The sequence below is a fragment of the Sciurus vulgaris genome (genome assembly GCF_902686455.1).
Source record: "Sciurus vulgaris genome assembly, chromosome: 7".
NCBI lineage: Eukaryota > Metazoa > Chordata > Mammalia > Rodentia > Sciuridae > Sciurus > Sciurus vulgaris.
This window is the reverse complement of record NC_136467.1, coordinates 67,260,899-67,275,509: the sequence shown is the minus strand read 5'-3', so window position 1 is coordinate 67,275,509 and position 14,611 is coordinate 67,260,899. Positions and strand designations below refer to the sequence as shown.

The 14,611-nt window shown below is 36.4% G+C and overlaps 1 protein-coding gene across 2 annotated transcripts in view; it reads left to right on the top strand.

Moving 5' to 3' along the window:
- The window catches only part of KLHL32 (kelch like family member 32), a 186,638-nt gene that overhangs the window by 74,982 nt on the left and 97,045 nt on the right, over positions 1–14,611 (top strand). For both annotated transcript variants that reach the window (XM_079147137.1, XM_079147136.1), the window contains exon 4: positions 8,702–8,809. In XM_079147137.1, the coding sequence (XP_079003263.1) occupies positions 8,702–8,809 (108 nt within the window). The remainder of the gene's footprint in view (positions 1–8,701; positions 8,810–14,611) is intronic.

Below are 14,611 nucleotides of genomic sequence, written 5' to 3'. Positions count from 1 at the left end.
GAAGAAGCAGGGGAGAAGATGTCTGTAAGTCTAAATACCATCTAATGTCCGTATTTGTTTTTCTTTGAAATGAAGGACCTACTAGTTTCTCAGTTTATTCAGTTGTTCTTGAGAGGGAGAAACAGAAGTAGACTCTGACGTGTGGCAAACTATGTGGGTTCAAGTCCTGGCTATCACACTTAACCAGCTTTATGACCTGGGCCAGTTGCTAAACTTCACAGGTTCTCAGTTTCCTCACATTTGAGGGGTGATAGTAGTACCTACTTGATAGAATTCTGAAGATAAAAATTTAATTCAAGTAGGACGGTGACAGAGAGGGCTGGCATGGCACATGGTAAAGTCTGGGCAAACATGAGTTGCTGTTGTCTTGTTATTATTACCAAGGTACAACTACAATGAGGTGCTAAAGGAAAAAGGGGTTTTTTTCTAACAACTGGATAAAGGTCATTTCACTCAAATGAAAAGAAAGATCTATTTGGATGCTATGTGTGTATGCATGTATAAAATTCATAAAATATATTTATTTGTCCATAAAATTAGAGAGATAAATTCCATATATATATAAATTTTAATAAGATCAAAAGCAATCCTTCATATGGTTACCTTTTTTAGAGGTTCTTTAACTTTTCTAGATCATTCTTAAAAACTCATTTCCCCCCCTTATTTTGTAAGGTGAAGACTTCGCCTTAGCCTGCATTTAGTATGTTTGCAGAAAAAGTGAACTTGAACACTTAGGGAGACTTGAATACTTCATATTTGTTGAGCTGGCCTGTGCTGCCTTAGATTAGGAAGATTCCAGTGAAATGGTTGCTTAGCAACTAATGGAGTTAGATGTAGCAGTCTGTTAGCCCAGCTCTCGCCCTCCTCTGGGTGTGTACTACTAACTGGGAAAGCTACTCCAGTGTGTGTCACCTGACTCACAGCTGTCAAACCAAAGTGACGAGGGAAGTGAAAGATTTAAGAGACATCCCATAGCTGGATAGCGCACCTATGTGTATTCTTATACACATTATTTTATGTTAAAATGTTGAAGAAAAAAGATTTTTAAAAGAGCACATTAAAAATAAGGGCTGTTGAAATTTTGGGTTAAAATTTTGAACAACTGTTAACTTACATTATGTTTTAAGAGAGTAGAATGATAATAAATGAGGAAAATTTATACTGTTATCTTTAATATTTGTTCAAAAGTTCTCTACAGAAAAAAAGATAACGAATTTTGTAGATGACTTTGTGAATTCTAGGACATAAATTGTGTTTTAGTGCTAGTTTGCTCAGTGTCCCTGTTTATAACCATGATGAACTTTATAATTAGATGCTGACCACTGTCACTTGAGCTGGATTTGGCCTCAGTCCTCAACAGGGCTCCAGGAAGTCATTGTCAATATCAGATGGACAGGCAAGAAACTTCCCTGCCATTCTTTATAGCAAACTAAAATTCCTTTAAACTTCTACTTTTTTAATTTCGTAAGAATGTTTTGAGTGATTTGTGTCAAAAACACCTCTCAGGCAGCCGCATGAAATTCCTCTTCAGGAAAATGTGATAAGAAGGAAATGGACCATAGAAAATTAACCGAAGTAATTGGGGAAAAATAGGTGGTGTGACAGATTTGCCTGAAGGCTCTTCTCACTGGTACTATCCAAGAAAATAGGACAATTACTTTTTCAGAGACCATGCATTTGAAACTATGAGCCTTTTTTAAAAATAAGTTTTATTTCTGAAGCAGTGTTTGTCCCCACCTCTGTGAATCTAAAACCCAGTTCTTCCTTGCTGAAATTTGGACTCAAGCCTTCTGCCCAGACTATAGCATTTCTAGCATTGGCTTCAAGCACTAATTTTTTTATTATTTATTTGTTTTGTATTTTTAAAATTTTTATTCTTTTTAGTTATACATGACAATAGAGTATAATTTGACTTATTTATACAAACATGGGTATATCTTATTCTAATTAGGATCCCAGTCTTGTGGTTGTTTATGATGTAGAGGTTCACTGTGATGTATTTATATATGTACATAGGAAAGTTATGTCACAATCATTCCACTGTCTCCCCTCCCTTCCCTTCATTCCTCTTTGTCTGATCTACTGAACTTCTATTCTCCCCCTCCCTGCCTTGTTGTGTGTTAGCATCCATGTATCAGAGAGAACATTCAACCTTTGGTTTTTTGCACTAATTTTTTTGACTCTGAATTTGGAGTTCATGTTCTTTATGGTGCAAGACTTAAGAGCTGTTACCAGATAGATATCTGAAGGGTTGTTGAGCAGACAAGAGAATAAACTTAATGACCTTCTTCTAAGAGCAAGGGGAGAGAGTTATCAAGAGGGCTATATGATTCAGTACTCTGAAAGTTTTACAAATACTTCTTCAGCAAGGGACAGCCTGATATGTAAAGTATTAGGTATATCATCATTCTAAATACTCAGATATGCAGGGAGTGCTGTAAGGGGTGGAGAATTGTACCCAGGAGGAGGAGCATTCTAAAGAGACAAAGGATAATCATAATGGTGCTTATCCTTTTTGAAGGCTCATTATCACCATGTGGTTAATTTAGGAAACAACTGTGTGAAGAGCAAAGCTGTGAAATGCTGCTAGTCCTTTGAATAAACAAACTACATATTTAACTATCTTAGGAAAACAAATTTGTAGCATGATTTTTAGCACGGAAGGAAAGTTTTTCTTTATTTTATGTAGTTAAGGTGAGGGGAAGGTGGCATTTTAGCAATACGAATTTTTCCTGACTTATGTTATTTATAATAACATAATTTTACTGTTTCCATTTGTCCTGTGATATTTTGTTCCCTGAAAATATTACTCTACTCTTTAAGGAACAATGAAAACAGATATATATATATGGAGAAAACCCCTACCGACCAAATATCCCCACTTTTTCAGGCCATTGAGCTTCCCAGATTGTTATGGTTTGGATGTGAGGTGTCCTCTAGAAACTCTTGTTTCATGCAGGAAAATAAGTGATTAGATTTTGAGAGTTGTAACCTAATCAGTGGATTAATCCATTTGATGGATTAATAATCTGAATGAATTACTGTATAATAGCTATAGGCAGGTGGTGTATGGTTGGAGGAAGTGGGGGTGTGGCTTTGGAATTATATATTTTGTCTCTTGTTCCTTGCACTTTCTCTCTGCTTCCCTTCTGTCAGGACCTGAGAATTTTTCCTTCAGATTACCCTTCCACTATGATGTTCTGCCTCATCTCAAGCCCAGAGCAATATTGATTGTGGACTGAAATTGTGAACCAAAATAAACTTCACCTCCTGTAAATTGTTGTGGTCAGATATTTTGGTCACAGTGACAAAAAAATGACTAAAATACAGATGGACTGGGTTACTTCTGTATGTGTGTGATAAAGGAGGTAAATAGTTCAGTGCAGTTGTGGTCAGAACCCTTCTCTCCCTTTTAGAAGGGAAAAGGGCTATTGCAGTTGAGTGAACAATCCCATTAACTGAGATTTCCAACCAGTTCCGAGTGTGAGCTATAACCCAAATGCAATAAACTACAATCACCATTAACACCAAATTGAGCAAAATGTAATGTTTGTTGATTTGGAAGTTAGTGCAAATCTGTTCATGCCTCATGGCCATTGTAAACATCACTAATTATATAACACTGAACATGTAAGAAAAGATCTGCTGCAGTCATTGCAAATTGCTCTTTTCAATGATTTCCTTAAACATGTTTGTTTACTTTCATGTTTAACTCTCTAACAATCATAAAAGGTAAAGGTTGGGCTGGGTATGTAGCTTAGTGGTAGGGCTCTTGCCTAGCATGCATGAGACCCTGGGTTTGATTCCCAGCATTAAAAAAACAAAAACAACAACAGCAGCAGCAACAAAGTAAGAGTTGAATGTGTTCCCAAACAATCCTGTAATATTGTTTGTTTTCCTGAAAAAATGAAGTTCACAGTACATCTTGCCTACATTCAGTGTTAACACCAAAGATTCATATAGCTTAACAGGTAAAAAGATATTTCAGCAACTTTGAGTGCCTAAAATGTCTATCAGCTGCCATTTTATTTACCGTTGAAATGTAATAGAATCTCAGTTGGTCAGTTTTGTGGCCTAATGTATCAACTTAAATGGGGTTGTAACTCATCTTGTGACTACATGACAACTAGCATAACCCACGAAAATTTAATCCATTTTCTCTGATTTTTAGGACTCTGTTTATGTCATTTCTTTGGAAAATAAAGAAGGAATAACATCATAAATCTACCACTTCCTCTCTGGTCAGCATTTAAAGTGGGTTGTATTCTCACAAACTGGGTTTTCAATGAGAAAGATTTGTGGTGGTGGCAGCACATTATCAGCCAAGAGTAAGCCGTGATGATTGTAAATCTCAGTCTGGCCAAGGCTCCCCCAAAGACAAAACAGTGTGAACCAAGAGAAGTCTGTGCTAAGCTTTCATATTGCTAAGCAGAACCTTATCCCAGGCTTTGGCAGAATGTTGTGGCTTGATAGGGGACATAGCCATATGTTCTTCTTCTTCTCTTTTTTCATTTCCTAAATGTCTAAACTTTGAACTCACTTATGTTTCTGAAATATTTGCTTATGGTAGATGCTCTTTCTATTTAATTATAGTTTTTGTATTCCAACATCTAAAATACCTAACATGCAGAAATACTTTTCTATATAGAACTAATTGTTTTTATTTATGACTCTGTAGAACAGCAGGCCATCATCTGCAGATGAGTTTTTGAAGAGCATGTTGGCTTGCTTATTCACTCTCCCCTGTATTTTATTGAATGCATCCTATGCTAAGGTTTGGGATATAACAGCAAGTAAATAAGATGTCACATTTGCCTTCATAGAACTATCAGTTTACCTTTTCAAGAAATTTGATGCTTAATTATATCACTTTTGGTGTTATTGCTTCTTTTGCTATCAAAGGAGGTTTTGTCCTTGTTTTCCCCTGTGGGCTCCAGCAGCCCTCTAGACATTGTTTCTCAAGCTTGGACAGCCTAGGCAACTGTCATTTCACTGTGCTAACTGGCTAGGTTCTTCTTTATCAATGAGGTATTTCAAATTGAGGTGCCTTGTAAATGTTTTAAATCCAAGACATTAACCTTGATTTAATAAATACATATTTTATCTTTTATTAACTAATTATCTAATTTTTTGAAATTATAAGCTTTAAATTTGCAATATTAAATTTCTGATATGCTATCAAAATGGAAGATTTGTGTTTATAGAAATGGTGGTGATGATTTTTAGGATAGAGTCATTCCATAAGGTAAGAAGGGATATGGTCACAGTGACCAAAAAAAAAAATGACACACAAATGAACTGGGTTACTTCTGCATATGTGTGATAAAGAAGGTAAATGGTCCTGTTCAATTGTGGACATAACAATCATAAAAGGTAAGGGTTGGGCTGGGTATGCAACAAGAGGAATTATGCAGCAAAAGTGAAGTCCTGCAGCCAGAGATAGGACTTTTGAGTGGGACGGTCATTGGGAAAATATTTGAAAGAAATAAATTTGGGTTGTGGTTGGATGCAGAGTGTTGTTTCTCAGCTCTCATTTCAATTGGAATCAAAGGTAGACAGGTATCTAAACCTTACAACAAGCCTGTGAAGTTAGTAATTCCCCCATTTTCACAAATAAGGGAACCAAGGCTCAGAGAAGTTAACAAATCAGCCAGAGGTCACATGTTCAAGGTAAATTGCTGACAATGATAAATAGGTTACAGAACCAGGATTTGAATCAGATGTGTCTTCTTGCACAGTTGTAAATATTAAAAATGAAACAAAGTTTTAAAAAGGCAGCTGTTTTGAAATGCACAAGTAATGTATGTTCATTGCAATGATCCAAATAATAACTTATGTAAATGGAATGAGTCTTTTTGCCTGCCCACATCATACCCTATAATACAAAGGTTGTAGAAAAATTGCTTAATCATATTGATATAACACAATTACCCATTAGCTTATACAAATATGTGCAAATACACTTACTTATACCTTATTTAAGAAATTGTGTCTTCTCTTCAACCCTACTAAGCCAGGCTTCAAGTTTCATAGTTCACAACCCTCTGATTGAAGATCCATATTCTATGCCGGTATTGCTCTGCTTACTTTTGAAAAATCCTAGAAAAGCAGATTTTAAGAACTTGCTTTGGTACTCTGTTCCATATTTTAACCTTTGATCTCAGAGATTTTTTCCATTTCATTAACTCTGGTAATTTTTGGGCAGTCTGAGCCATTTTTGTTCTTCTCTGCATATGGATGGATGGAGAGTAGCTGGCCTCTGCATCGAGTGCAATTACAAATTTGAAGATCTGAAAAATTGGTGTGGGGAATACTGAAAACTTAGAAACCCATATAATAAAAAGCAAACATTGAAAATGACTGAAATTTCCTTCAAAATGTTTATAAAGTGGTTATAAAAAGTCTAGAACTAAATTTAGGATTAAACAATTAGGAAGATTTTTTTTAAAAAGTTGTGACCTGTGCTTGTTTATCTTGGAATTTCTTCTAGAAATGCATAAGCAGAAACTCTTTAACTCTAAAGTCAATTTCTTATTAGCATTTTAATCTATAACCATACTTGATTTCTAATATTCTACTAATGTATCAATTTTTTAAACTACACTGCTACTTGTTTCCACCACACTGAAGATTCTGTGATTTCAAATCCAAGATTTTTTCAGCTTTGTTCACATATAATCAACAAATAAAAATTATGTATATATATGCACATATATATTTCAAGTGTGCAATTTGAGGTTTTCATACATGTATACATTGTGAAATAATCACATTAAGCTAAGTAATATAATCATCATCTCATACAATTACAATTTTCTTTCTGTCTCTCAGTGGAAAAATTTATACTTTTAGCAAATATTAAGTATACAGTACAGTATTGTTAACTGTAGTCACATTGCTGTACATTATGTCTCCAGAACTTATTTCATGTTGCATAACTGACACTTTACACCCTTTGACTGACATTCCCCATTTCTTCTTCCTCCTAGCCTATGGCAAGCCCTATTCTGCCCTCTGCACCTGAGTTTGACTATTATAGATTCCACATCTGAGTATTTGTCTTTATGTTTCTGACTTATTTTACCTTATATAATGTCATTTAGGTTGTTGCAAATGGCATGATTTCCTTCTTTCTTAAGGATGAATAATCTCCCTTTATGTGCATATGTGTGTGTATGTATTCTCTTTATCCACAGTCTCTTTAATCACTCATCTGATGAATTTTTAGGTTGTTTCCACACCTTAGCTGTTATGAACAATACTGCAGTGGACTTGGGTGTACAGATATGTGTTTAGGATACCGATTCCATTTCATTTGTGTATAAATTAGTTCCCCTTATCTGTGGGGGATACATTCCAAGACTCTAGTGGATGCTTGAATCTACAGGTAGGACCAAATCCTACATATACTGTATTTTTTCCTGTTTATACATAACTATGATAAAGTTTAATTTATAAATTAGGCACAATAAGAGACAGACAACAAAATTCAGTCTGTATAAATATAAAAGGTTTTAATTAAAAAAATAAGAGCAATAGGAAACCAATGAGCAAGGGAGTCATCAAACTATAGTCATAGTTTAAAAAAATTACCCTCAAGCTTCATGAGCCCAAGATAGTCCTAACCTCAGAATGCCTCCTAGAGAACCTATCCCTTCTCTTTTTGATCTGTAGAGCCTACCTTCCTTATCTGTTAACTCTTGCTTCATGCAAGATCACATCTATGGCAGGTAAATTGCAAGTTCCAGGCAGAGACAAGGAGGGGAGAGGGTCTGCTTAAAAAAAAAAAAAAAAAAAGAGACGAACAACAATAAGTAATAATAAAATAGAATAGTTATAACAATATATCATAATAAAAGTAATATAAATGTGTTCTCTCTCAACATATCTTACTGTACACTGCTCATTCATAATGATGTGAGATGACATAATGCCTACGGGATGAGATGGAGTGAAGTGAGTGGCACAGGTGTTGTTACATAGTGGTAGGCTAATACAGAAGGGCTGCTTGCACACAAGTACTGTGATTCCCTGTCAGTCAGTCTGATAACTGAAATGGTTCCTAAGTGACTAATGCATACAAAGAATATATAGCATGTAGACAATGGGCAAAGGGATGATCTGTGTCCTGAGTGGGATAGAGTAGAATGGCATAAGACTTCATCATGCTATTCAGAAAGGCACAAATTTTTAAACATATGAATTATTTATTTCTGGAATTTTCCATTCACTATTATCCAATTGTGGTTAATCCTTGGTAACTGACACTGCAAAATAGAGAAACAACGGATAAGGCTATATGATATATACCCATAGCGGGATTGTCAGATCATAAAGGTAAAGGATTCAGGAGACAAAGTGTGACTTCATTCTGAACATTCTGAATGTTCAGAATTGCTGCACATTGGTTAGAAGCAGCAGATCCTAGGGTGGAGAGAATGAGTTCAGTGAACCTGAACATAGTCACCTCAAATGAGACTGTGCATGTGAGGAATGCAGTACCATGTGCATTATTCCTATAACTGTTAGGTATCAAAATGATTTGCAGTGGCTTGTATAAATGAAGCTGTGTAGAAATGAGTCAGAAAATCAGAACCTGTCTTTAACTTGCAAAACATTTTTCTAGTCTCTCAAAGTCATTGTCTTGCTCCCTTGCTTTTATAAAGTCCCATAGTTGTTTTCTCTTTCTTCTTCACCTCAGGCAATGTTCAGTCTCTGTATGGTGGAAAGTGGAGCTGACGAGGTGAATTTACACGGTGTGACCAGCCTTGGTTTGAAACAGGCTCTGGAGTTTGCATACACAGGACAGGTATGGCATCAAATGTGACCCAAGAGGCTTTACATTTTAACTCCACCTAACCAGAGGAGATTATCTTGGAGGTATGAGATTTAGTTATATTTTTCATTACTCATTTTGATATTAAAATGTCTCATTATCCACCTAATTTTATAATTAAAGTGATGGAAAGGTAAGTACAGTAACATGAGTTTTAATATGGAACAAAGAAAATAACATTTTAATTTTATTCCGTGCTTGCTGATAATAATTTTTAAACTTTCCTAAAGAGCTATCATAAGGAAAAGAATATGCTTGATAGCTTGGATTAACATTTGAGCTCATTAACTTAATCATGTCTTTATTGTCTTAACAAGAAGAAAATAGTGTGGGCGCTGAGGTCAGTGGTAGAATGCTTGCCTGGCATGCACAAGACCCTGTGTTTGATCCCCTACACTGCAAGAGAAAAAACAAAGCGAAACAATGTTAAAGTCTCAGATGCTGTGTCCAGCATCTTGGTATCCCCTCCACTACCCTCAGAGTCAAGGTCTAAGGCATTTAGGTTAGAGCATGATAATTTGCAATCCTAATTTGTTCATCACTAAAATTGTTATAGGATTTTCAGGGATCTCCAGAGGACTTCAAGGCCATCCGTTACAGTTAAGGACTAGTTAAATAAATCAATCCAGGTACAGGTTCCATGCTTATCCTCCTTTATAAAATGTTGTGCTTTAATTTCTTTTCACCCAACTTGGGTTCAACGTTTTCTAGTGATAAAAAGGGAGCTCTTCTTTTGACAGACTCATATCCTGGTGGGAGAGAGAAGCAAATACATAATTGCACCACTTCACTGGATTGGGAGTTATGGGAGAAGCAGAACACAAAACACAGTGGGGGAAAGGAGGACATGGTCACTTAGTAAAAAATTCACAGAGAAGTTGGTATTTGGGTCTTAAAGAATGTGTGAGAGTTCGCCTTTCCTCTTAATTTTCTATAGAGGTTTATTAATATGTATGATACTGTCTAGATGCCTTTCTGGAGTTGGTAAAACTCAAGATATGTGTCATAGAAATCCTAAAGCAACTGTGGCATGTGGAATAAAAATAATAGAAGGTAATAAAATTAAGTATCAAATAGAGGATACAAAGAGGAAGAGAAGGGAGATAGATCACAAATTCAGGGTCAGCCTAGCCAAATTTCAGACTTTAAGAAATTGTGGAAGGCTGTTATTGTTCATATAGTTGACAGACATTTTCCTAGTGGTGAGTAAATAATGTACTTTATGCTTTTTGTTTTATAGATATAAAGAAATATGTCCACTCTAAATCATTTCTTGTGTATATTTCTTTCTTAATAACTGAATTACAGTTAGACCTGCATTTGCCTGTGTCTCCACGAAGCTTGATGACTCATAACTCATACTCCACTGATGGGCAATAAGAATGAAATAGAAATATTGTTTTTTGATGAAACTATTCAACTAAGTAGCTTCTGCACTTAGCTGCATTAACAACTAAATGGTTTAAACTTAGAGATTATAGGCTATAAAGCAAGTTTAAATTATTAGTAAGCACACAAAAATGTGAAGGCTGTATTAAAATACACATGCACATAGAAGTGACTGCCTTATTGTTTGCCTTGATTGCTTTGTGATTTCCTTCAAAAGGGATAGAATATATGTTCATGTATATATGTGTGTACACACACACAGAGCCTGTGCCATAAATGTGAACTGAAGATATTAGAAAGAGAACTGATTTTCTAAAGGGTAAGAAAATTACTTAGGAAGAGCAGGGAAGTTTGAAGGGCAACCATATCCCATTCCCCAGCAGTCTTTTGCCTTATATGATCAGATTCCACACGAGACAAAGGAAGCCAAATGGGAAAAAAATATATGAGTGGCAAGTATTATGTCTTTAGGAAAAAAGAAAAACAAGATCTAATGCCAAACCTGAAGTTGCCTTTATCCTTTCTAGAAACCAGAGTCCCATCCTTGACACTATGCACAGAGTGGTGCCAAGCCTACAGCACACCACAATACCCAGCTATTCAACGTGTGCCCATACGGGGTAGGAGGAGGGCTGACATCTCATGGGACACTTTTTGAAACAGCCAGAGCACAAGGCTAGGGACTTTGTGGGTGCTTTTTAGCTTAATTTTTGAAACAGCCCTGAGGAATGTGGTGATCCCATTTGAAAGACAAAAAGCCCAGGTGTCAAGACTTGCATGACAGTTTATTTAGGGCTAATCAGAGTGGTTGATGAGGGGATGGAGAAAAGACAAAAAGATACACAAATAGAGAAAAAGGCGGGACTCAGTGGTTCAGCCAACCTCTGATGAAGGAAGACTAGCCATGACCAAGCTTGGCATGTTTATTATACAGGTTTAAACATCAAAAGGATTTATTGTGAGGAAGTTTCTTCAAAGCACTCAGAGTGAAGGATAAACTTCTGTGCAGCCCAATTATAATTATCAGCTTATGCCCATAACTCTACCCTCTGGCAACCCTCATTTGAACCTGAGGTTAAGAACTGATCAATTCTGTTGCTTGTACAGAACCCCCTTTTGACCAGGGCATCACCTGGGCAATCTTGATTGGCACCTTTACACTGAGAAATTCCTAAGAGAGGTATCACCTCTGTCTCTGGGAGTTTAAGGACCATAATTCATTCGCCACTGTCAATACCTAGGGAGGTGGAGTGAATTGATTAAGGTCATTCTTCCTATGCATTTTCACCCAGTTAGGGAAACCCAGTCCTCCTAATTTCAAATCTGTCATCTCTTTTGAATGTCCTGTGTTATTAAGCAAAAGTTAAGTCATGTTTGCTTTGCTTTGTTGAAGGAGGTACAGAAGTGTTTGGAGATTTTAGAGAGTGATCATTTTGATGGTTTCTTCCACCTGGAAGCTGTGCTTTCCAAGCCTTGGTCCATGAGGGCTTGGGGTTGTGCTTGCATCCTCTACATGATTACTGTGCTGCAGAATGGAAAATGATATCTTTCTTATACAACATCCAAGGAAGTTTGGCTTCTTAAGCATCAACATGACTTTATAATAAATCTGTTTTCTCTCTGAAAGTGGGACATAAATGATAGCAAAACAATGACATTGTAGTGTACTTGGGAAATGTGAACAGCTGCTTTATCTTACTATGGAACTGAAACTAACATTAAGCAAAGAATTTGAAATATGGAGGCATGAATGAAAGCACAATTCTTCAGTTGCTTAATTGTTATTTATCATTGTGGACATTTGCTGATATATGTTCTTTTTCTATGATATGTATATAGATTTGTAAAAATGCAGGATCAACATTGAGTTTATCTACCTATACATATTTTTCCTGACACTGGATTATATGTTAGTTATAGTAAGCATAGTATAAAATGTAAGTGTTTTAAGTGACTGAAAATCATTGCTGTCTTGGAGAAGAGTTGGAAATATAGAGTAGGAGTGATGAATGAATACTGCTAAGTGTAATGATGTGTGCGTGTTCCTCCCACACACAGCTCTAAAGTATAGCCTTCTTAAAATTGCCCCACAGATTTCATCCAGGAAATCTTAAAGAAAGGGTGAACTTTTTCTTCTGAAAGTGCATGCACATTTCCTATCAAGTAGCAAATACAGGCAGCATAAGCACACACTATCTTTGCACTCACTGACTATATGTCTGTCCTCTGGGTACACCTGTTCATAACATTACTTCATCAGAGCTCAGGATGCAGCTTTTGTGAGTGTCTTTGAAAAACCATGCACAATTGCCATGATTGTAGTAGACCCAGCCATGGAAGGCATAAAGGCCAGGCTCTCTCTGTTCCACTGCCCTGTTTTAGGAGCAAGGTTGGTAACATGGTGTTCTGTGAACTATCACTGGACAGATCTGCTTTAGGAAGGAAAAAGTGAATCTAAGAAAACACAAACTCCCACTTACCCTGGTGGGCAAGAGGACTCATTCTGTTCCCCTGGCCTCCCCTATTCTTCTTACTTTCCAACACTAGCCAAGAATGCATTCATACTTAACATCAGTCCTGAGTAGAAGAAACATGAGAAAGAAGAGCAGAGGAACTCTGATGGAGATATTGCCTGGGATGAGAAATCTCATTCCGAACTAGACAAGCTGCCCAGGAGCAAATAGAAGTTGCTTAAGAAAAACCCAGCAGGACGGTAAGGAACAGATTATATGAAATCCCTTTTATAAAGCAAAGAAACCTTCTTGGAATTTGGAAGGTCTTCCAACCCCAAAGTCCTCAGAATTAGCCTCTAGGAATTTGAGGAGCTTAGACTAACATGGAAGCAAATAATTTGAACTACAGTGAAGGTTATTGTTTAGCCCTGCGGTTATGCTGCTGTCAAGGAAGATAGCCCCTATGCCAAGCATTGTGTTAAATACCTTACATATAGTGGAACAAGTGTTTAAAACTAGCTAGCCTCCTCTTACTTTCCAGAGAAGTATCCTCCTCCTGTTCCATTCCTTATAACCTGATGGAGAGAGTCCAGGAACCTAGTAAGAAGATAAACTCTGCACCAAATGATAGTGACATTTTAAAATTTCCCACTTTGAGATGCTAACTTTATCAGCCATGAGCCAGCTATGTTGACATCTGAAGAAGAAGAGTTCTTTGGTATTCATGTTCCCTTGCTTTTCTCTTCATCAGCCAAGAACTCAAGCCCTTGTATTCTCAGCATCATGGAAGAACCCTTGGGAATGCCCATACTAACTGGCCTTCTCTGACCCAGAGAATGCTTTGGTAAAATCTTCACAAGGAAATATTGTGTAACCATTACTATCCATATTTTAAAACCTTTTGGAAAGCTAGTAAAGAAATTCTTTGTTGCTATAATTACAATCATGTCAAACTATTCATGCAGGTAGGAATTGAAAACTAAAAGAATTTCCCCCCTAATTTCCATACTTTTATACACTGAAGTTTTTCCTTCTGATTTTTGACTCCCTCATAGGGTCACATGAATACATATCTCTGATAAAGTATGCACTATAGCATAACATTTTGATTGAAAATGTATAATTCACAACAGAGTACTTTTCTCTGGAGGCCTGAATATCAGGCAAGGGAACTGAGCGACAGGAATCTTAATTGGAACTGCTTTCATATGGATCATCCCTTTAGGGATAGATGTGTCATTTTATATGGAAAAAGTTTCCATCCGATTTACTTATGAACATAACCTGGTTTAACTAAATGGTAGTACATGCAACAAACATGGGAGATATTTTTATTAAATGCTTCTCTTGGGAACAGTGTTAAAACTATTCAGTGGTTTAAGAATTTTTAACTCCAGAATCCTCTTCTTCTGGCAGTACCTACAGAAGCCTGATGAGTAGAAGGCACCCAAGTTACCTTCACTGTGTAGCAGGCAATGGAGGGCATGATCTGAAATCCACATCTAAGGAAGAATATTTTTTAAATTTTGCATAAAGCAATCTTCTTATCCTCATATTACTTCTTGTCAGAGCTTCGTCAAAGTCCATAACTAGACTTAGACACAGAAGGTCAAAGTAGGACATTTGAATTTCATCAGTAACTCTTTTGCTTTCTAGAATATTTAAATCTCTTATGTTATTCACTTTTAGGGAGATTTTTTCTTTTATCAGTGCAGTATTGAAGCAAGCAAGTAGATTAATCTGCTTTTTAATTTGGGGTGAAGTCATCATGTGTTTCAAGTCATGGTTTCACGGAACATGTTGACCCACTTAATAGACAAGAACTGTGCCTGTGGCCCTTGGATGGTGTATTCTGAATGAAATTTTTATGGTTTCTCAAGATGTCAAGTGAAATAATATCCTTGACATGGTTCAGTGTTTCAAAAGTGGTAAG